Below are 24,479 nucleotides of genomic sequence, written 5' to 3'. Positions count from 1 at the left end.
GCTTTCCAAGGCAAATTCAGATCGACCTTAGGAAGTTTTAAAGGGCTGACGTAGTGTCCCATATAGAGTCACTTTCTCCTTTGTGTGTGCTTAATCACTCAGTTGTGTCCCACTCTTTGTAACCCCATGGACTAGAGCCTGCCAGACTCCTCTGTCCATGGAGATTCTCGGGACAAGGATACCAGAGTAGGTTGCCATGCCCTCCTCCAGGGGATTTTCCCAACCCAGGGATTGAACCCAGGTCTCCTGCATTGTAGGCAGATTCTTTACCATCTGAGCCACCAGGGAAGTTCTTTAGCCTGAGACAAGTCATTTGATGCCACTTTAAGTTCTCAGGTCCCTCAGATGGACACACCAGGGCTGGGCTTGCCCTCAGCCATCATAAAGGGGCTCTGGGAACCCACGTACTGCTTCTCCAGAGCCCATCCAGTGGTTGAAATCTTACCATTAAGAGACTGGGTTTTGAGGCTTCAGAATCTTTTGCTTATTATAGTTGGCATTTTCATCTAAATGCCTATGATGGAGTTTTCTTCGTGGGGTTAGTAACCAGCTAGCTGAGAAAGGTACCCAAGTGCATAGGTGTAGAAGGGTGAGGGTACATAAGGCAGGACTCCAGACAGCTGGGGGGGGCAGGTCGTACAGGTCAGGAGGCGAGAGGACATCAGAGATTAACTTTGTCTACTTTGCAAGTCTTCCATGGCCCAGGCCTGCCATCCGAGGAAACGTGGGCCTGCATCTCAAGTGTCCAGTGGCCTTTTGCCCTGGGCTGGGACTCAGGACACAGACCAGTTTGTTCCTACCTCTTATACCAAACCTCTCTCTAAGTCCACGTGCACCTTTAGTTCTCCCCTCTAATATTGTGGTCCCTGTCACCTGTTTCAGAGATGTGAATTGACAGTGAGTCAGGAAACAGATTACCTGAACCCTCTGCTGTTTGAAACAGATAGATTGCCACATTCCTCAACTCAGTGAATTCACTTAAGAAAAAGAATGATTGGGGGCTGATTGGAAAGCTTCACTAGAGGCTTTGGGGGCGTTTCAGTCCTGAGTCTTGACTGCAAACTGCCCCACTGCCCCAGTCCAGGTTATTCTTTGTCTTTTGCTCTCTTTGGCTCCTAGCGTGAAACGCAGCAATTGCTACATGGTCTGGGGTGGGGACATCGTGGCTACATCCCAAAGAGCAAGTCGCAGCAACGTGGACCTGGAGATCGGCTGCCTCGTGGATCTGGCGATGGGCATGTTGTCCTTTTCAGCTAACGGGAGGGAACTTGGCACCTGCTACCAGGTAGGAGTGGCTTTGGGGACCATGACAGTGGCATCCCAGGCCTGGGTGCTCAGGGCTCTGCTCCTCAGTCTTCTGTGTGGTTGGCATCTTCACCACAACTCATGGAGTTGATGTACCCATGTGGTCCAAAGCCATCTAGGAGAACAAACAAGAACAAAGTGACCTCATTTTGTTCAGAGAGGGAACGATATTATTTATTGGTTGATTAGAAATGCTGGTCATCTTTCTAGAAGATAAGAAGGCATTTCTGTGGTGGTGGGCTCTGAAAGGCTATTCGTTAATTCCATCAGTATTTCCTGTACAACTTTCACAATACCTACACTATATAAGATGCAAAGTCTAAAAGGTCAACAGAGATACTCCTCACTTTAAGAAACTTCTGTGCCCAAAATATAGACCTATAAAAACTGATTACTTTGCCAGGGAGTATTCCCTTTGCAAAAAAGGTTATTCTCATTCACTGTGGCTTCTTTTCAGGGTCCTTAAAAAACTGCATTTACGTAAATAATGTATCTCCCTCTTTCACTGACTATAAACTGACAGAACTCCTTGGGGAAACTATCAACTATATACATGTAGGTTTACCTGTCATTAACCACAAGAAAGCTAATCTGCTTTAAGTCAGATTTTTCACCTTTGATGGCCAAGTAAGCTTGGGAAATGCCACAAATTATATCTTCGTTTGGAAGTTTTGCAGTAAGTGTTAGTACAGGAAAACTTGAAGAAATGGTTCAGAAAGAAACCTAGCCAACCATTTCTCATTTAACCAAGAAAAGCTTTTTTTTTTTTAATTTAACAATTAGTAATATTCTATCAGCTCAGAGTTCTACAGAGCATACTATGAGAAAGGCTAAGTTAGGGAATTAAATTTCTGTATTAAACCTTCTTGACACTTCAAAGGTAAAATGGAAACTTCTTGCATGTATGGATAGAGTGTTACCCAAGTTCAGAGAAGGAGGAGTCTGCTTCCATGGAGAGTGGTCAAGAAAAATTTATTACAGAGACATCTTGATTATGAAACAGAATACTTCCAGGTAGAGAGAGACGCATGTACTTGGTTGAAAGAAGGGCACAAAAGCATAAAGGAGATGAAGGCATAAGTGATGTTTATGTTTGAGGAATGATGGACAGACTAGAGTGGGTAATGGCTGGTGGTAACAAATTTGGAAAGGTAGGGAGGAATTAGGAAGCAATGAGGAACTCCCGAAGAGTTCTCAGGACAATGGCAAACACTGCCAGCTCAGCCAACTACAGTGTATAAAAAGCTCTGTTGTATGGCTCCTGCCTCAATGGCTAAAACCCCAGATTCCAGAATCAGCCCCAGGTTACAGCCTCCAGGCTGAAAAGCCCCTTGGCAGCCATTTGTCTGGCTTGTGGTTGGAGAGCAGGGGTCTGTAGCCACCCCAAATCTGAAAAGTAACTAAAAATACAGGCAGAGCCCTTTTGGGGGGCCAGTGTGGAGGTCTTCCCCAGGACCTCCTGCGGTAGATAGCCCCCTGCACACTACGGTGGGGCTCTTCCGCCTCCTGGAAAGAAGTGAAATCATCACCACTACCCAGCAGCTGGGACCTCACCAGCCGCTCCCAGAAAGAGGCCTTTGCAAAACTGGGCTTTGAGGCAGAAAGTAACATACTGTTCTTCCAGTACTTTCTCATGATTCCACCTTCCCCTCCCCTCTTAAGTCCCCTGAGAGGAGGCTTATATACATTACTACCGTCCTTCAGAATCCATTAGCTTTTTCCCATTAACTTTTGAAATGAATTTGACTAAAGGGTCCTCCCTGAGCTGCTGAGAGTTCCAAGGCATCTAATCACATTTAAGGTCTCTAAATAAATAAATAAAATCCAACCCATGGCATTTGCAGCAGCAATGACTTGCCTGCTTCAGGAAAGAGCCTATGATGATAAGAAGATGTTACAACAAAGAGCAGATACTGTGCCATTTGTGTCCTGTCTTTCACAGCAGTTCCTGGATGATGTGAAGCTGGTCAGTTGTCTGAGCTGCCTATTGGTGTCTGCACCCCAGGGGCGATGGTGTGACTCCATGTGTATAAATCATGACTCTGCTTAGGGATTCCAACCAGCTCCCACCCTGAGGTGGGAATGGGGAGGAGGTCCAGGCTCTGAGCAGGGACCCTCTGGAAACTCCCACCCACCCAGCCCCCTTCTCATTCCCGGCAAGACAGTTAACGTGTCCAGCCGTGTGTCTGGTCTCCCAGCCCTGGGATAATTGTTATTCTGCAGTTGTAGCCATTTTCATTTTTCAATTATCTTGAGCAGAGCAGGGTAGTAATATTTATACACTGGCTTTCCATTCAGAAAGGACCAGTAACAAAAATAATCAGAGAAGGATTCTTTCCAAGGTTTCCAGACCTCCCCATTAAATACTGCTACGCAATCTGAGAAGCTTTTTCTGTCTCACTTAATGTAATCATGGGAGAAATGAGAAATAAAATGTATGTTCAAGAGACAGTCCTCAGTTACTGCCATCCCAGCCACACAGCTCTGAGAGCAGAGGCCAGCTGTAAGATTCAGATTTACGAGAGGGGTTACCTTTCAATTCAGGCTGTTTCCTACGCCCTGACCTTCACACATGATTAGAGATAGAATGTCCATCATTGCAAAGACAAAGTAGATCAGCCAGCGATAAAAAGTACCTTAAACACAAAGGGAGGAAAGTCCATGGCACTTCACGGCAGCCTCAAATCTGGATTCGCTGCTTATTCCGTCAGGCTGCAGTACCCCCTTCCAGAATATAAGCTCCTTGAGGGCAGGGGCTGCCTCCCCATCCCGGGTTCACTCCCGTATCCCTGCACATGAGACTGTGGTACCTGGCACCCAGGGAGGGCTTGCTAAGTATTTGTTATCAAACCGACCAACTTGGCTGGGAAGCCACTAGATTTTTAGTTGCTGCCTAACAAATGGCCACAGAATTAGCTGCTTCAAGCAGCATCCATTTATCATTTCATGGTTTTGTAGACTTGACTGTGTTCTCTGCCTAGGTCCACACAAGGCCAAAATCAAGGTGTCAGATGGACCGAGCTGGCTCTGTCCTGAGGCTCTGGGCAGCCTCCCTTGCAAGCTTCTTCACGTTGTCAGCAGAATCCAGTTGTGGTTGTGGGCAGAGGTTCCGAGGTCCCCACTTCCTTGGTGGCTGACTTCCCTCTGCTCCCAGAGGTGCCCACATTCCCTCTCACGTGGTCCTCTTCCATCCTTAAAGCCAACAAGGGCACACCTGGTTCTTGTGCTTCGACTCTGATTTTCCTTTCTGCCCCTAGCAAGAGAAACACTTGTTATTAAGATTTTGTGCAATTGGATTAGGCCCACAAGGATATTGTCTCTATCTTAAGGTCAGCTGGTTAGTACCCTTGCTAACAGAATCAGTTTTGCCCCATGACATCCAGGATCACAGGACTAACCGAGGGGTCAGGACCGTCTAGGATATTCCACTTACCGCACCATCAGTTGCAGTTTCTTTCCCTGTGGACACCCATCAGCAGCTCACACTTGTGTGTTCTTGTTATTTTAGTGATTGAAGAAAGGTTTCCATTGTTCACTGTGGTTGGAGTGTCCTCTGATGGTAGAAATAAACCAATCCCAGAGCATCCATCCTACATGCTTTCAAGGACCTCCTCTCTGCAGGGAAGTTGGAGGAGGACCCCGCCATTTGACTGGGTAGCTTATGATACTTGCAGGGATCATTCCCAAGGGACCTAAAAAACATGCCACCTTCTTCAGCCTGTCACTCGCCATGATGGTACGATTGAGTTCAGCATCAGAAATCTCTGAGTGAGCGCATTTCTCTCTCTTCCACCTGGCTGATTCAGGCAAAGCTTTCTCACTCACCAACATCTGCTTGCTTCAGGTTGCAATGACTCGAGAGGCACGCGTTGTTCTAGAATGTTACCTATTAGAGTATTTGAGAAATCTGGGGACAGCCTAAAGATGACTCTTGCCTTGTGACCGAAGTCACACAGCAGCAAATCAGAATTTCCCATTTATGTCTATCACCCATAAACCCAGATCCTGGCCCAAAGCAGGTATGTGATAGGCACTAAATAACTGTTGAATGTCCTCAGCAAAGCTTATTTTAGACATACCCTAGGCAGTTCTAGCAGCTCCGTCCCTATTAGTTTTACTAGCATCATCCTTTCACAATCATCCAGAAGTACCTGAAGCATCAGGTATAAAGCAACTGTGTTATCTGAAGCGTGAGCCCGCTGCAGTGTGCTTGAATGCCATATGCTGGGAACAAGCCTGGTGCTTAACCAGGCTGGCCTCTTCATCATAAGCCAACAGCTCTGAACTGGACAATCCTTTAAGTCACTTCCAGTCTTAAAAATATGTTTATAAATATTATGTCTAAATGCATTGAAGAAGTTTATTATTTACAAGAAGCCTGTAACAAATATCCTGGCAGAAAGGAAAATCACTATATTCATTTTCTATTGCCTCATAACAAATTACCACAAACTCAGTGACTTAAAGGGCCTCCCTGGTGGCTCAGATGGTAAAGAATCTGCCTGCAATGCAGGAGACCCAGGTTCAATCTCTGGGTCGGGAAGATACCCCTGGAGCCCTCTCCAATATTCTTGTCTGAAGAATTCCGTGGACAGAAGAGCCTGGCGGGCTACAGTCCATGGGGTCGCAAAGAGTTGGACACAACTGAGTAACTAACACTTTCACTTTACTCTCATTGACTTAGAAGGATTCATTCCTTGTCCCATGGTGTCCATGGGTCAGGAGTCAGGGCACAATTTATCTGGGTCCCAAGCTCAGCATCTCCCAAGGCTGCAGTCAAGTTGTCAGGCTGCATTCTTTTCTGGAGTTTGGGGTCCTTTTCTAAGTTCATGTGGTTGTTGGCAGAAATTTGGTTGCTTGCATTTGTAAAACTTGGGCTCCATTTCTTGCTGGCTGAAGCCAGGAGCTTACCACTTTCAGCCCCATGAAATCCCCTGGAACTCCTTGCCACATGGCCCTCTCAAAACACAGCAGTTTACTTCCCTGAGGCTGTTTGGAGCAACTTCCTCTCCAGTCTGCTGAAATGGAATCTTCTGTATAATACAACCAATCAAGGCAGTGGCAGTCCTTTAGCTTTTGCCATATCCTGTTTGCTGGAAACAAGACACAGATTCTAGAAGAGGTGATTGTACAAGGGAGTAACTCACGGGGGGACACTTTTAGGGTATGTCCACAACACCCAGAAGCCCCTAATTTGATGGGTCGGGAGAGTTGTAAGCATGTCCTAATGTCTGAATTTGCTTAAAGGTAAAGAAGTCTAGTTGGTGGGATTAAAGTCGCATTTCTTCTGTGGTCCTCCAAGTCTGATCAAAAGCTCCACATTGAAGTAAATAAGTGATAAATGAAACCCCTGAGGTCATAAACATATCAATTCACATGTCTCATCTAAGCGGCAGCTAAAAGACAGTTGGTGAATCTCACACTAATGTAGGAAGTAAAACCATAGAGTGAGGAAGGAGTGGAAAGAAGTTTAGAGGAACCCAGTGAGGAGGAGAGGTTCTGAGGGAGGAGACAGGCTCTGGGGGCAGCTTCTTCACGGAAGCACCATGTGGTCCTTGCCTGCAAAGCTGGCTCTCGAGTGGGGGCACTTCTCCCTTCAGGGACATCTGGCCATCTCTGGAGACATTTTGGGTCGTCATGACTGTGGTGGGGTGGAGAGTACTACTGATATGTTAGTACGTAGAGGCCAGGAATGCTGCTAACAACCCTACAATGCACAGGACGGCCCTCACACAGAGATTTACCCAGCCCAGACTAGCAGTAGGACTGAGGCTGGGACATTCTGCTGCCTGACCAGCGCCACGTGCCTTCAGAAAGAATACTGAAGTCACCTCACCGCCCTCACTCGTCACCTCCCATGGGCAGGAGTAATGCATGATGGTGCTCCCCGAGGGCCAGGGCTCTGCTTGTGAAGAGCGAGTGCCCTCCCTTGTTCTGTGAGCATGCACTGCCTCTGGTGGCCAGATGGTAGCTCCTACCTGTGCCTGCCCTCCTGCGCGCCGCAGAAAGCTGCTGGCTTCAGTTACCTGAGAGGGAAAATGAAAGGATGTGCGACCACTCAGCCCTGAGTGGAGAGAGGAGTATTGAAGTTAGAACAGTGACAGTAGCTACCGGTAGGCATCAGGCCTCTGGGAATTTCTGAACAGTGCCCAGTGAGCAGCCAGTTAGCCGTCCTGTTTCCCCTCAAGTTAGAATGAGGACGTTGATTGAAACACTCATGACTCAGCCCCCTAGGATTTTATAATTCTGGGCAAACCTCTGGATTTGTTTTGGTTTCCAGGTGGAGCCCAATACCAAAGTGTTTCCAGCCGTCTTCCTGCAGCCCACAAGCACCTCTCTGTTCCAGTTTGAACTTGGGAAGCTGAAGGTACTTACCTGTCCCTTGTCTAATGGCTATACATAAGAAGATGCACAGGCCATTATGGGGAGGAGCTCAGGCATGAGGAAACCAGGAAATCTGTGACCTACTGCTTCTCAAATGCCCCCCACCAAACCTCTACGTGTCCATGTGGAATTCATGCAGTGGAACATAGGTTCATATTTTCCCCTTCTCCCACTTCTTTTGGGTTCCAAAAGGATTAATGGATGCTCGTATAACCCATTATGTCAGGTCTTTATTAGTGCTGGAAAAGCCCTCATTGGTCCCTGGATGCATTTGTCTCTCTCTAATGTACGGCTCACTTTAATGTATGGCTCATTGTTGCTTATCATGGGCTGGGTGGATTGTCCAGTCACTGAGCATCTCTGTGTTGCACGTGTCTGACGCCTTACTGCCTTGCCCCAGAATGCCATGCCCCTGTCGGCAGCCATATTTAAGAGTGAAGAGAAGAACCCCGTCCCGCAGTGCCCACCACGGCTGGATGTCCAAACCATCCAGCCTGTGCTCTGGAGCCGCATGCCCAGCAGCTTCCTGAAGGTGGAGATGGAGAGGGTGAGCGAGCGCCATGGCTGGGTGGTGCAGTGCCTGGAGCCCCTACAGATGATGGCACTCCACATCCCGGAAGAGAACAGGTAGCAGAGGGGCCCATGGAGGAAGGGGAGGGGCCAGGAGGTGGGGAGGCAGGACCCAGCAAGCCCAGGAGGGAAGGGGGAGCATCCTCATTGGCCAAGGTCCAGGGTGGTTGCCAATTGCCCTGAAGCATGGGTTTCTCTTTTCTTTCCCTTCCCCACTTTAATTATTCACTCAGAAACAGGAGCAGGATATTCACGATGATGTGCCAGCCATGGGGCTTTCACTGTAGCTCCAAGTTCTGCACTCAGGGACATTTCCATGCCTTAAATTAAAAAAGGCATGGTCCACAAATCTGTTATGATGACAATACTGGGAAGAATGAGGCAAGCCTAGATTGCTCGGAGAACCAAGAATCAGGCTCCTGGCCCCCTCCTCATTAAGAGATGCTCCTGTTTTATGGTCTGGGTTCAGTTCCAGTGCTGCCACTTGCTGTCTGTAGCTCTTGAGTGATCTACTGATATACCAAAGGCTTCAGTCTACTCATCAGTACAGTGAGATCAGTGCTAACTCAATGGATTGCTGGGAGGGAAGAAAGGAAGTTGTGTAGGTAAATTCAAGTTCAGTTTCAGTTCGGTTCAATTCGGTCACTCAGTTGTGTCTGATTCTGTGACCCCATGGACTGCAGCACACCAGGCTCCCTGTCCATCACCAACTCCTGGAGTTTACTCAAACTCATGTCCATTGAGTCGGTGATGCCATCCAACCATCTCATCCTCTGCCATCCCCTTCTCCTCCCACCTTCAATCTTTCCCAGCATCAGGGTCTTTTCAAATGAGTCAGTTCTTCACATCAGGTGGCCAAAGTATTGGAGTTTCTGCTTCAGCATCAGTCCTCCCAATGACTATTCAGGACTGATTTCCTTTAGGATAGACTGGTTGGATCTCCTTGCAGTCCAAGGGACTCTCAAGAGTCTTCTCCAACACCACAGTTCAAAAGTATCAATTCTTCGGCTCTCAGCTTTCTTTATAGTTCAACTCTCACATCCATACATGACTACTGAAAAAACCATAGTCTTGACTAGACAGACCTTTATTGGCAAAGTAATGTCTCTGCTTTTTAATATGCTGTCTAGGTTGGTGATAACTTTTCTTCCAAGGAGCAAGCATCTTTTAATTTCATGGCTGCAGTCACCATCTGCAGTGATTTTGGAGCGCAAAAAAATAGTCTGTCACTGTCTCCACTGTCTCCCCATCTATTTGTCATGAAGTGGTGGGACCGGATGCCATGATCTTAGTTTTCTGAATGTTGAGCTTTAAACCAACTTTTTCACTCTCCTTTTTCACTTTCATCAAGAAGCTCTTTAGTTCTTCTTCACTTTCTGCCATAAGGGTGGTGTCATCTGCATATCTGAGGTTATTGATATTTCTCCTGGCAATCTTGATTCCAGCCTGTGCTTCATCTAGTCCAGCGTTCCTCATGATGTACTCTGCATATAAGTTAAATAAATAAGCAGGGTGAAAATATGCAGCCTTGACGTACTCTTTTCCCTATTTGGAACCAGTCTGTTGTTCCATGTCCGGTTCTAACTGTTGCTTCCTGACCTGCATACAGGTTTCTCAAGAGACAGGTCAGGTGGTGTGGTATTCCCATCTCTTTAAGAATTTTCCACAGTTTATTGTGATCCACACAGCCAAAGGCTTTGACATAGTCAATAAAGCAGAAATAGATGTTTTTCTGGAACTCTCTTGCTTTTTTGATGATCCAGCGGATGTTGGAAATTTGATCTCTGGTTCCTCTGCCTTTTCTAAAACCAGCTTGGACATCTGGAAGTTCACAGTTGATGTGTTGTTGAAGCCTGGTTGAAGAGTTTTGAGCATTAGTTTACTAGCGTGTGAGATGAGTGAGTTCAGTTTATGGACATAGAATTAAGTACGTTGTATTTTTGTGAATGTTATTACCCCTTGATCACCTGGACAGAAAAAAAAATGGAGGACAGAGCTACGTTGACATCCATGTAGCTCCCATTCAGGTATTCCACTGGGTCATGGACAGTGGCAGCAGCACAGGCACACGTAAGGAAGGAGCAGAAAGGAGGAGTCCTGCCAAGTAAGCTAATTGCAAAGGGTCCTCAGATTCTCAGTGAGAAACAAGACAAAAATGGAAAAATCGAAGCAGAGATCAGAGCCCAAGCCCTGGGCCCCCACACCCATACACAGCTAAAGATCACTACAGTCAGGATGGAGAAAGTGAATTGACAGCACCAACACACCTCAGGTTGGAAAGTTTCCTCTCTGGACAAGAGTGCAGGAATGTGTTTGTTTTCAGGAAAGGGAAAGCCCTATGGCTGATGGTAAATTAGAGATCATGTAAATGAGGCAGATGGTAGACTGATGGAGAGCTTTAGCTACATCTTCTTCAAGGGCAGAGGATGTCCTTGAGCCTACAGGTAAGAAGACAGAGTCACCTGACATGGACCTGAATGTTTTCAGTATTGAGGTTTGGGCTTTTCCCTAATGATGAGGACTTGCATATTTCATAAGCTAGTGTCTTCTTTAAGTCTTTTAGACTTTTGAGACCCTTATAGTTAGAAATGGTGGATTATCAGGAGCTGGGATATGGGCCAGAATTGCGAGAGGAATAATAACCTGTAAGACCTCTATCTGCTTTGCCTTCCTTGGGTTGGGTGAAATCTGGGAATTCCCAGAGTGAGCACTCTGCTGAATCCTGGCACATGGATTCGCATGGAGGAAATTCACATTCCCTCTGCATGGAGCAGTTGATTGCTTGTCTCTTGCTCAGGTGTGTGGACATCCTGGAGCTCTGCGAGCAGGAGGACCTCATGCGGTTCCATTACCACACGCTGAGACTCTACAGCGCCTTGTGCGCCCTGGGGAACAGCCGGGTGGCCTACGCCCTGTGCAGCCATGTGGACCTCTCCCAACTCTTCTATGCCATTGACAACAAGTACCTCCCTGGCCTCCTGCGCTCAGGCTTCTATGACCTGCTCATCAGCATCCACCTGGCCAGCGCTAAGGAGAGGAAGCTGATGATGAAGAATGAGTACATCATACCCATCACCAGCACCACCGGGAAAATCCGCCTGTACCCAAATGAGTCCAAGAGGCACGGGCTCCCTGGGGTGGGCCCGAGAACGTGCCTCAAGCCAGGGTTCAGGTTCTCCACCCCCTGCTTCATCACCACCAACGAGGAGCGCCAGAAGCAGAGCCCTGAGATTCCCTTGGAGCTTCTCAAGACAAAGGCACTGGGCATGCTGACGGAGGCAGTGCAGTGCAGCGGGGCTCACATCCGGGACCCCGTCGGGGGGTCCGTGGAGTTCCAGTTTGTGCCTGTGCTGAAGCTCATCGGAACCCTGCTGGTCATGGGCGTGTTTGACGATGATGACGTTCGGCAGATCCTCCTCCTCATCGACCCCTCTGTGTTTGGGGAGCACAGTGGGGAGACAGAGGAGGGAGCAGAGAAGGAGGATGTGACACAGGTGGAGGAGAAGGCTGTGGAGGCTGGGGAAAAGGCCAGCAGGGAGGCTCCCGTCAAAGGCTTGTTGCAGACCCGATTGCCGGAGTCCGTCAAGCTGCAGGTAACCCAGGGCAGCCAGCATCCTGCCCTTGGAAAGAACTAGGGAGGGAGACAGTGCAGCCTGGTGATGAGGTCTGGACTGTGGACATGGGCCTGAATGTGGAGTGGAGCAGAGATGCTGCGGGAGTGCACCCACTGGTCCTGCTTGTTTCTGAGCTGGAAGGTACTCTCTAGTGAAAGTGTTAGTTGCTCGGTTGTGTTCAACTCCTGGCGACCCTATGGACTGTAGCCCGCCAGGCTCCTTTCTCCATGGGATTTCCCAGGAAAGAATAGTGGAGTGGATTTCCATTGCCTTCTCCAGGGGTTCTTTCTGACCCAGGGATCAAACCCAGGTCTTCTGCATTGCAAGCAGATTCTTTATTGTCTGAGTTACCAAGTCTCCCTAAATCAAAATGAGAATACCAGCCCTCATCAATAAGGCACATGCTTTAGAATTGTTTTTCTGGTACCAGTGATGGATTTTCCCTGATCTTATCTCCTACTCCTTGGGACTAAAGGGTTTATTGGTGAGATCTTGTCTAGAGACAGGGAGGAGACTTTGGCTGTGGAGTTGACCAAAGGAACTGGCTTATAGGATGACCACACTCATCACCTACTCTCATGCATTGCCATACCCTAATCACCAGGCTGATGTGGGCCTGTTATACTGATATTCAAAGAAAATGCCATCTGAGCTAAGAGTCCTGCTCACTTAGAGTTGCCCCCTTGGCATCACCTGAGGAACCTCAGTATTTCTCAAGATATAGTCTTACTAGACATGGCGAACATCAGTGATGTACTGGGGATGAGGGTGACTTTGTCTTTTCAGCACTGAGAAAAGAGAAATGAAAAGAAACATAGGAGAAATTAACATAGTACTGTAAATCAATTGTACTTCAATAACATTTTTTAAAAAGTAAGAAAAAAAAGAAAAATGGAGGAGAGGAGTTTGTCTTAGTGGAGTGAGCCTGGCCCAGGCATCCCTGGATTTTAATTCCTGCTCCTTGGCCACTTACTAGCTGAATAAATTTGCCAAGTTAGTAGCCCATCAGTCTTAGCTTTATGATTTGTAAAATGTGGATGATGATATAATGCTGCTGCTGCTAAGCCGCTTCAGTTGGGTCCAACTCTGTGCGACCCCATAGACGGCAGCCCACCGGGCTCCGCCATCCCTGGGATTCTCCAGGCAAGAACACTGGAGTGGGTTGCCATTTCCTTCCCCAGTGCATGAAAGGAAAAAGTGAAAGTGAAGTCACTCAGTCATGTCCGACTCTTAACGACCCCATGGACTGTAGCCTACCAGGCTCCTCCGTCCATGGGATTTTCCAAGCAAGAGTACTGGAGTGGGGTGCCATTGCCTTCTCCGGATGATATAATAAAACAATATTAAAATGTTTTTATAAAATATAATTTGAAATATATTTACCATAAAATATATTATAAAAAGTAATCTGCAGTTAAGTTCTCTTATCCAATGTGATGGTGGTTATTTCATCAAAGCATTGAATATAGAGCAGAAGCATAACAAATTTCACATATGTACCTTAAATATTTTATTAAAACATATAAATGTGCTATTCTGATGGAAGGCCAAGACCTTCTCTTTAATGTGAGTCCCTGATTGGCACACAGAGTCCTCTCCTCCATGGATGTTACCTGTCATGCACCGCCTCTGATTGCCAGTCTGGGGTCTTTAAGGTACAGTGAGATCTAGAGGTAATCGAAAGCAGGCTGAGTGCAAAATGCTTCTGGATTTTTATGATTTTCCTAATTTTTTATACTTGTCTAACAGTCAATTTTAGTGTTTTGTTTTTTTAAAAAACTTGCCTTTCTCAGATGCTCCCTAGTCACTCAACTTAGTTTTACTATTTTATTGACCCACACAACTTTAAATGGTAATTATAATCACAAGTAGAATGGGTGTAAGTGATGGGTCCCAGTTTACCTGGTGGGAGCAGAGGCTGTCCTGCTGGGCGACAGCACTCCACCACCAGGGACCTTGTCTGTGCCCAGACACACTGGAGGGTGTTGCTTAGTCGTGTGTGGTGTTAAGTGGAGATGGGTGAATAGAACTTCTGCTTTAGAAAAATATGCAAAAAACACATAAAGTATGGCAAGTGCCTGGCACTGTGTCTGGCAAATAGCTGGTGCTCAGTAAGCTACAGCTGTTGTTTTTCTCATTAGTATAAATTCTAATATGATAAGATTAGCTATAACAATCCCGATAAATTGATCAAACAGTGCCGATAAGCAAAAGCAATGAAAAATTCAGAGAGAAACCAAAGACTCACTTTCCCATCATCCAGAACCAGAAGACACCAGGAAAGAGACTCAGTCCTCAGATGTACTGTTTGGTGGTGGTCTCTGTACTGAGCTTAGAGCCCTGGGAGAACACTCTCCTACATGCTGTTCTCTGTTTCCACAGGCAGACGTGTTCTATGTCTAAGGAGCTCATTTTCCTGCTGTAGTTCTGGTCTCAGCACTGAAGAACTGGGCTCTAGGTTCAAATACTAAACCAGAGTCGTCCAGTAATAGCCAACTTGGATTCCAGTAATAGCTCTGTGGTTACTGTGTAACACTGGGCAAGTTCCTTAAATTGTCTAAGCCTCAGTGTTACCATCTGTAGATTGGGAATGATAATTGCATCACCAGTGGACATGAAATGTTATTATATTCTCACGTGTGTACACTTTTACAGATGTGTGAGCTGCTCAGCTATCTCTGTGACTGTGAGCTGCAGCACCGGGTGGAGGCCATTGTGGCCTTCGGTGACATCTATGTCTCCAAGCTCCAGGAAAATCAGAAGTTCCGCTACAACGAGCTCATGCAGGCCCTGAACATGTCTGCGGCCCTGACCGCCCGGAAGACCAGGGAGTTCCGCTCGCCCCCACAGGAACAGGTGAGAACCTTCCAGCCTGTTCCTAGGGAAGAGCTGCACCCTCTGGAGCAGGGTACACACAGCCTTTATGTGAAAGGCGGTGGGCAGCCGTGAGAGCTAAGGGAGATGGCAAGACCCCAGCCAGCACCAGCAGACAGGCTAGTCCTGGGCTGAGCTGATAAGCATCTGCCAGCCATCTTGGGTAGGAAGATAACCTTCCGACACTGCATGGGGAGGGGGCCAGGCTTGCTCCCATCCTGCCATCCCACATGCCAGGGCATCTGTCAGTAAGGCAAAGGCCAGATCACATCACATCACCAGATCAGCATCCAGTTTCACCCTTTAGAAGAATTTTTGTCCAGTCCATCCAAAAGCCACTCCCCTCCATCAGAGGGCAACAGAATATGGCCAGCATTTCCTGAGGGCAGGTGCACAGTCTTTCTCATCCGAGGGCCCAAACCTCTCACCCAGTTACGGAGACCCCCTGAAATCCGCCCCCAACTCCAGCTCCAGGAAGCATGGAAAGCAGAAGTTGGGCGAGGGAGTCCCTTCTCTGATCTTCTGTCTCCATTCTCTGTGGTCCCCTCCTCAGCCTCACTCAGATGGAAAGGCTGCTTGGAAAAGAATGAAAATCCTGAGAAACTTGCGGATAAGAGGGGCATCTTGTAAAATGATAGTTTCCAGTCGTCCCTGCTGCTCAGCTGCTCACATATATCCTGTAGGCCGTTCAGCAAGGCTCCCTCAGCGTTCAAGAGAGAAGATAAATCTTTCAGGGAAAAAATTCATTTTCTGTCTCTGAAACCAAATCTTTGGATCTTATACATATTTGATAAGCAGCCTATCCATAAATTGTTGTCAGTATAATTATCACCACTTTATATTAACGACTCCACCACAACTTGATCCAATTACTTTCCTAAAACCTGTTTTATGGGCTACAGATATTTATACTGGCTTAAAAAAAACCACGTCTCTGGGCTTTTTAAGATTCTTTTGAATGATACTGGCCTTGATAAAGAGCAGATGGAGCTTCACAACCCTTTGCTATAGGAAAAATGAGAGGCCCTGTGGATGGATGGGAGCAGATACTTTGTGCTGTGCTAAGGAAAATGGAGTGAGTGTGCAGTGAGCAAAGTGCACTGAATTATTCTTGAAGGCTTTACAAATGTTGTCAGGCTGCTTTTAGACTGGCAACAGGTGTGAACATTTCCTATTTCGTCTGGGCAGATGCTGACTCACATTTGTGAAAAATGGGATGGCAGATGATGTGGTGATTAAAACACCAGTGTTGGCTTCAGAGCCTGGCTGCCATTCCGGCTCTGCCATCACTCATGGTATAGTCTTGAGCATATTACTTCTCTCTGTCTCAATGTCTTCAGGCTGCAAAATGCAGATAATGTTTGTGAGAATCCCATGAGATAATTCACTTAGATTGCTTGGCAGGAAATCAGCCACATAGTAAACATTCTATAAGTAGGAAGAGCTGTCATCAGTTTTATTGTCAGGGGTATTTGCATTTGCCTCATGCCATGTTAGCTCAATTGGTAAAGAATCTGCCTGCGATTCAGGAGACCCAGGTTCAAACCCTGGGCGGGGAAGATCCCCTGGAGAAGGAAATGACAACCCACTCTAGTATTCTTGCCTGAAAAATCCCATGGATACAGGAGCCTGGCAGGCTACATACAGTCCATGGGGTTGCAAAGAATCAGACACAACTTAGCGACTAAACCATGTTCTATGACCTTCAGTCAGTGAGCCAGTGACTAGAGTTTACGCATGTTTTCTGGCATCTCCTCAGCTCAACCAGGACTGCATTGTCCATCTGACATTATCTTTATCGACACAGTTCATGATCCTGGCTCCTGGAGGAACCCTTTCACTCTTGCTGCATTCTGCTTCCTTACCTTCTCTTCTGCCATCCTCAGGGCCCACCATCACTTCCTCCTTTAACCTTGTAGGCAGTCCTCTGAACAATCATGTCAGACCCCTTTCAGAAGTCTATCTCTCAAGAACTTCTTTCCTTATGTGTTAGACCAGTGACTCTTGAGCAGACATCAGAATCCCTGGGAGACTTAATAAAACACAGATTGCTGGTCCCACCTCTAGGGTTTCTCATTCAGTAGGTCTTGGGTAAGTCCTGAGAATTTGCATGTTTAGCAAGTTTTCAGGTGATGCTGAGGTGTCTAGAAATGAAATAAAGAAGGGACACTCTTTTAAAACTCAGTAATCTTCCTTTGCCACCCCTCCCAGAGTATTCATTTCTAGAAGAATCTACCCACAGAGCTTTCTAAATAATTAAGAATGTAATAAAGGATATGGAGGATTTCAATTAATTTCAGGGCTTAGGAATGCAAGATCACTTGGAAAATAGGGATCAGAATTTTAAAAGTGATATGATTACCTCACTCTTCTGTAACTTTTGAGAATAAAATAGAGGTTTTCAGCCCTATATCCATTCACAGTTTGAAAAGATGAAATAGAAACTTACTTGGGGGATGTAAGTAAGTACAAAAGTAGGTAAAGCAAGGATTAGTCCAGTGATTGTTGGCAAATTATCCAAGCATAGTCAGCAAGCGTTTCATTTTGAAAAGGACTCCATTAGAGGGTATGACCTGCAGCAGAAAATTCAGCTCACTCCCATTTTTAGTTATGCCCTGAGGGCTCCCACTTGCTTCCTAAGTGTTCCACCAAGAGGAAAATCTTTCAATAAAGATATTCACTTTCTGATTCTTGGAACCAGACCTTCAGATCTTATTTTAATGAACAACTCATGGATATATGTTGCTGATACAGTTAGCATAATTTAACCAGTTTTACCATCATGAAACAACTACAGAAATAATGTTTCCAACCTGTGTTATGCATATTATACAAACAGTACCTCTACTTTCAAAAAATTATTTGCAGTAGAAGCTTTGAATAAGGATCTTACTAAAAATATTAAATAAGGTTCATGGTTTAATAAAAGATATCATAAATGCTTTCACCTAGAAATCCGAAACAGAAGGAGAAAATACCCCTTTGCCTGGTGTTTGGGTTACCCTATATGATATAGTAAAATGGACAAGATTACCTCTGGTTAATTTTATTTACTTATTTATGGCTGCAGTCATTCTTTGTTGCTGTGCATGGGCTTCCTCTCTAGTTGTGGTGAGCGGGGGCTACTTTCTAGTTGTGGTGCACAAACGTCTCATTGCAGTGGCGTCTCTTGTTTGGAACACAGACTCTCAGCACATGAGCATCAGTAGATGCAGGTTCAGTAGTTGCATCTCATGGGCTTAGTTGCTCCGCAGCGTGTGGAATCTTCCCAACCAGGAATTGAGCCTGTGTCCTCTGTATTGGCAGGTGGATTCTTAACCTCTGGACCATCAGGGAAGTCCTACCTCTAGTTATTATTTCAGTGCCTCCAGATATTTACTAACCAGGGTCATGGGTCTGTGGAAGAATTTAGACATCTAGGAATCTGAGTGTTAGCTTTATTTTTTTTTTTTTACCAAATTTTGATTAATTTCTAATAGCACTTCTTTCAATTATTGATGTAGGCAGCAAAGCAAATACTTGACTTTGTCACCCACAGAGGTTGTATATTTTTAACATGGTGTCACAGTGGTTCTAATACTTGATAATATCATTTATATTCATCACTGCTTCAAGATCACAGTGGGTATGAGGGCTGCCCCTAGATCTTTTGTCTAATGAATTAATATTACTTATGTTACTATATCACAAATATGTTTTTTATGATCTTGATAATTAGATTTCATTATAACTGTTTCTCTTTGTAACCCCTTACATTATATTTTAGGTATTTAAAATATTAATTTGAGAAAAATATCCATGGGTTTCACCAGACTGTCCAAATAGTACATGCATGCTCGGTAACTCAATTGTGCCTGACTCTGCAACCCCACAGACTATAGTTTGCCAGGCTCCTTGGTCAATGAAATTTTCCAGGCAAGAATACTGGAGTGGGTTGCCATTTTCTATTCCAAAGGATCTTCCCAGCACAGGAATCGAATCTGCATCTCTTGCATCTCTTGCATCGGCAGGCAGATTCTCTCCCAGTGAATCACTGGGGAAGTCAGGGTAGTCCATGGCACAGAAACAGTGAAGCACCTCTGACATAAAATTGTAGAGGAAAGGATGATAGGCTGGCTGCAAAACATAAAACTGACATGTCAAAAAAAATTCTATAAACACAATTAAAAGCTCACTAAAAACTGGGAAATATATTTGGAATTTCGAGCCCATGGACTGTAGCCTACCAGGCTCCTCCATCCATGGGATTTTCCAGGCAAGAGTACTGGAGTAGATTGCTGTTTCCTTCTCCAGGAATATATATTACCAAGAGATAATAATCTATAATCTATAGAAATGTGCAAAGCACTTGCCAATTAATTTTTAAAAGATAATCACACAACAGAAAAGTGGAGGAAGAACATGGATGGGGACTTTATAAATGATGAGATAAAAACAGTCCTTCTGTGTGAAAAAACAGTTCAACCTCATCAATTAAATGAAAATTAAAACAACAAGGATATGACATTTTTTACTCATTAGATTGTAAAATATTTGAAAATATGTTAACTCTCATTACTGTAAAGGGAGAAGGCAATGGCAGCCCACTCCAGTACTCTTGCCTGGAAAATCCCATGGACGGAGGAGCCTGGTAGGCTGCAGTCCATGGCGTCGCTAAGAGTCGGACATGACTGAGCGACTTCACTTTCACTTTTCCCTTTCATGCATTGGAGAAGGAAATGGCAACCCACTCCAGTATTCTTGCCTGGAGAATCCCAGGGACAGCGGAGCCTGGTGGGCTTCCGTCTGTGGGGTCGCACAGAGTCTGACACGACTGAAGCGACACAGCAGCAGCAGCAGCAGCAGCATTACTGTAATGGAGTTGGCAAAGTAATACACACTCTTGGATAAATTTGGTAATGTTACAAACTGTTGTGAGCTTTCTGGAGAGCAATCTGGCAATTCATATCAAAAGCCATTAAAATGTACAAACCTTTTGATCCAGGCATTTCACCTCTATGAGTTTATCCTAAGAAAATGAACAGAGATGTGAACCAAAATTACGTAAATTGAAATTCAAACCAACTTTATTTACAGGGATTAAAAAAAATGAAAGCAACTGAGATATTTCAGAGCAGATCATTAATTTTACATACATTTTATATAAATCGCTGTTCACCCTTGTGATGAAATGCAGTGCACCTGTAAGAGATCAGGTTAAGAATATTTTTAAATGCTTGAGATAAATTAACTTGAAAAATTGAGTTTCAAAAAAGTCGAGTTAGATTCTAATCTCAATCTGCCTACATAAAGATATTAACTAAAATATTAACAGCAGCTATCTCAGTGGGGAGATCTCAGTAAATTTTCTTCTTTAGCTAATCAAATTCCGTATTACCTTTATAATCAGAAAAAAGTAAAAGCTACTTTTATTTTTTTAGCAACTCACAGTTTATGGCTTTATTTCATTTATGTATTATTTATGTCTTTGTATTCTCATGACCCATCTCTCCAAAGATCATTTAAAATGCATGCCTTAAATGCATGACTTTCTTCTCAGAATCATGCATTCCTTCTTAAAGGCAGGGATTAGAGCCGTGGTCACCAAAATAGTTATTCCAGAGAAGGAGGGCAGAGACAGTATTTTGGTGATGTAAAGCAATATTGAATATTTTCTTTTCCCTTTTTTTGCTTTTGTGGTGGCCCCCCCCCCCAGTTGTTGAGGTTTGGTTAACACAGAACATTGTATAGCTTAAGGTGTACAACCATAATCACTTGATATCTGTCTATTTTGTGGAAGGATCATCATAGTAATTTTAATTAACATCTATCCCTCACATAGTTATGAATTATTTTTCTTACGATGAAAACTTTTAAGATCTATTCTCCCAGAGGGGGAAGGAGAGAGCAGGACAAATTGAGAAAGTTGCACTGAAAGTCACACTGCTACATGTAAACTAGATAAGGATGAGATAGTCAGATGCATCACCGACTCAATGAACATGAGTGTGAGCAAACTCCAAGAGATAGGAAAGGACAGGGAAGCCTGGTGTGCTGCAGTCAATGGGGTCACAAAGAGTCAGACCTGACCTAGCAACTGAACAACAAGGAATCAGAGTGAGAGAAAAGCTTTGTGCTGAATATATTTTGTACTTATTTTTTAATTATGTGTATGTTGCCTAATTAAATTAATAAGAGTTAATAGAAAAAAATAAAATAGATAGCTAGTGGGAAGCTGCTGTGTAACCCAGGGAGCTCAGCTCAGTGCCCTGTGATGACCTAGAGGGGTAGGATGGGGAGGTGGGGGTGAGGTGGGAGGAAGGCTCAAGGGAGGGGGGACATATGTGTACTATGGCTGATTCTTGTTGTACAGCAGAAACCAATACAACATTGTAAAGTAATTATACTCCAATTAAAATTTTAGATAAGATCTACTATCTTAGCCATTTTCATGCACAGTGTTGTTACATTACAGCCCCAGACTTACTCATCTCATAACTGGAAGTTGTGCACTTTTAAAAAATTTTTACTTTTAATTTTTTTTTTGAAGTATGATTGATTTACAGTGTTTCAGAACTTTGAACATTTACAATGTTTCACAGCAAAGTGATGCAGTTATAAAAAGCTATTTTTTAATGTTGGCTGTTTTTACACACACACACATAAAAATCGAGTCAAATAAAGTTTGCAAAGAATGTTAGGTATCTAAGGTTGGATCTGAGTTCTTTAGACAGACATTGAGAACCAACTAGCCATTCTTTTTCATCCCTCCAAGATCAACATGCTTCTTAACTTTCAACTGGGGGAGAACTGCCCATGCCCGGAAGAGATCAGGGAAGAGCTGTATGACTTCCACGAGGACCTTCTCCTTCACTGCGGTGAGCTTCCAGATAAAAGCTTTATCCAAGACAAGGCTGTTCACGGTTCCTTGGTTAGAAGTTCATGGGGGGTTGTAAAGTTAGTTTCTATTAAAAATTATAATGCTAATTGTCCAAGAAATGATTCTTTCCAAACTATTTGGGTCAGAGAAGATATAGGACATCATCCTGGAATAATACATGACTGAAACTCCTTCTGTCTACAAGAAATGTTGCTGAGGTCTAAGAGAGGCGACTGGGTCTCTGAAGAGGAAAAGAAAAGAACAGATCTTTATATAAACCTCACCCAATTTATCTCAAGTTAGATAGCTGGGACGCTCTTTACACTTGAACCAAGATTCTGATCACCTTTGCTTTTTAGCTTCTGCAATGTTATGAGTATGACCATGTCTGCCCTTAAGGATCCGAAACCAGCCATTTCTACTTTGACACGTATCTGCTGGTTTTAAGTGGCCATCAGCAATTGTGCTGCTTGTACATGAGTAGATTGAGAGCTATGTGGATAAGAGATGACTTTTTCATTTGAAGTAACAGGTTGTTAACTGTTTCTTTCTAGATACTCTGGAACCCATTTGGGGTATGGGTTAGAAAAAATTAAGTTGGGATTGAAATTACTTTATGTTTTTGTATACAAGAAATTATCATTTAAAACACTTGCCAAAAGACATGGTGTAGATAAATATTTATAGGAGGCTGCCTATAGTGTATTTAGAAAGTTCCAAAGGCTGGAAAGCAGTGTTTCTATGTTCTTTCAACTATCTGGTGGCTTTGTGTACTGTTTGAGGTTGTCCCTCTTTCTGTGGCTTGCTTAGGGGTTCCCCTGGAAGAAGAGGAAGAGGAGGAAGAGGATACCTCCTGGACTGGAAAATTCTGTGCCTTGGTGCAGAGAATCAAAGGCCCTCCCAAGCCAGAGAAGGAACAACCAACGGAGGAAGAAGAGAGATGCCCTAGTAAGTTCCCATGCCTTTCAATCATGGTACTCCCAACCCAGGGCTCTTCTAAGGCATAATTAAAGTAAAGTGAAAGTGTTAGTTGCTCAGTCGTGTCCACTCTTTGCAACCCCATGGACTCTAGCCTGCCATGGGATTCTCCAGGCAAGAATACTCCTGACCCAGGTATCAAACTCCGGTCTCCTGAATTGCAGGGAGATTCTTTACCGTCTGAGCCACCAGGGAAGCCCCTAATTAAGGTAATGGACTTCCCAAACATATATTGTGGGATGGAGAAGGGCTGCTTAGCTTCCAGGAAGCATCTGGGCATTCTGTTATAATTGGTGCTCTTAATGCTCTATATTTGGGGCTCTGCTTTCCTTCTGACTTAAGGAGCTTCCTTTCAGAATCTTCTGAAAGGGATAGATTGCTTGGTAGGTCTGCTCTTGTCTGTCTGCTTTTAAATGCCTGATACCTCGACACAGATTTCTGTTTTTCTTTCTTTTATGTTTTCACAGTCTTCCTCTTATAACCCTTATTCTTGTCATTTTTGTTTGTGGTTCCTTCACAATGAAAATCGCCCCATACTCTCTGAGCTACCAGGAAGCCCCTTAGCAATCAAAGGGAATAGGTTGTGGGGTTTGGAGCAGGGGAGTTTGTTTTCACTTTGAGGCTATGATTTTCCTAATATAACACCCTAGAGGACTTGGACCTTCTATCTTTTAATTTTCCTGAACCTTGTTCATATCATTTCTCTAATCCTCATAGTACAGATAATTCCTACCATTGAAACCATTCCCATGTTGCAATAAGATCATTGTTTGTAGTGCAAGACAGTTTACTGTCCATAAACTATTTATACTTCAAGAGGAAGATTTTCTGCCTATTATAATCAGTCTGCTCTGTACTATGAAGTTATGCAAATATTTCACTTGTCTGAAGAAGACAGACTTTTCCAGGTTTAATGTAGTTGCCTTTTATCTTATTCCCCATTCCTATCCATCTTAGAACATGCTTTTAAATTATAGACTAGAGCAATAGACTGTCAAGATATGATCAGTTTTTCTGAAAACACTACTTTGGGGTTCATACATCTTATTGCCCTTTCTATTGACCTTCCATCTTTGTCGGACTATCTCTGAAGGGAAAGAATCGTCCCCATTTATCAGCAGAAGTGTTGAAGCCTCAAAAGAGTGTCTGGGGTACTTGGCAGCAGTTGCACTGGCAACCCTTGATTGGTCCTATTTCTCACCATGGAGGAGGGGAGGTCTTTGGTGAGAACATCCCAGCATGATTCAAAGGTTCAGAAAAGTGAGTTTAGAGTTCCTTTGTGGTTACTGCCAAAGCAGAACTAAAAATAGACTGAACTGACCCACATTACCTGCAGAGAGTCTGTTTTTAAAATGGGTGCTTCTTTCTAAGACAATATGTCAAGACCAGGGGTCCTCCAAGGCGACCACTTCATGTTAGGTAAATAGAGTCAATTAGATTAGCCCACCTGATTCTGAAGTCTCCCTAACTCTAAGAATGGTTTTCAAGCTCCAAGGACTACAGTGTTTAGCATTTGCTACCCCGCGGTTCAGGCAGAAAGATTGTGTTGTATCTGTTCTGGCAGGACATGCAGAACAACCTGAAAGGCCACTCCAGCATGAGACTCCGTGGCTCCCCCCACACTTCTTCTCTTCCACAAGCAGAATTATGAGAGGTTCAAAGTTTGTGCCATAAGTCTCCTATCCTACAGTCCCAGAAATAGAATAGAAGGTGGCCAAGTGTGTCTGGTTGTCAGCATACGGGTTCCCTGCCAGGTGTTCCAGGGACACAAAGCTCCTCACTCAGGGCTGACTTTTTAAGAGAAAATCTTGGAGACAGTTTTACTGTCATACTCCCCCAAGATTGTTTTCCACTTGATTGAATGGAAATGATGGTTCTGGATACATACTCAGTTG

The 24,479-nt window shown here is 44.5% G+C and overlaps 1 protein-coding gene across 1 annotated transcript in view; it reads left to right on the top strand.

The window, feature by feature from the left end:
* The window catches only part of RYR3 (ryanodine receptor 3), a 555,495-nt gene that overhangs the window by 372,141 nt on the left and 158,875 nt on the right, over positions 1 to 24,479 (top strand). The window contains exons 32-38 of the mRNA XM_081507033.1: positions 1,120 to 1,285; positions 7,586 to 7,672; positions 8,090 to 8,316; positions 11,057 to 11,852; positions 14,529 to 14,729; positions 21,502 to 21,604; positions 22,417 to 22,554. Coding sequence (XP_081363159.1) covers positions 1,120 to 1,285; positions 7,586 to 7,672; positions 8,090 to 8,316; positions 11,057 to 11,852; positions 14,529 to 14,729; positions 21,502 to 21,604; positions 22,417 to 22,554 — 1,718 coding nt within the window. The remainder of the gene's footprint in view (positions 1 to 1,119; positions 1,286 to 7,585; positions 7,673 to 8,089; positions 8,317 to 11,056; positions 11,853 to 14,528; positions 14,730 to 21,501; positions 21,605 to 22,416; positions 22,555 to 24,479) is intronic.

Source organism: Giraffa tippelskirchi, chromosome 7, assembly GCF_054371585.1.
Source record: "Giraffa tippelskirchi isolate mGirTip1 chromosome 7, T2T-mGirTip1v1.2.pri, whole genome shotgun sequence".
NCBI classification, from domain to species: Eukaryota; Metazoa; Chordata; class Mammalia; order Artiodactyla; family Giraffidae; genus Giraffa; species Giraffa tippelskirchi.
Note: the sequence above shows the minus strand (reverse complement) of the source record. Positions and strands in the feature narration are given on the sequence as shown.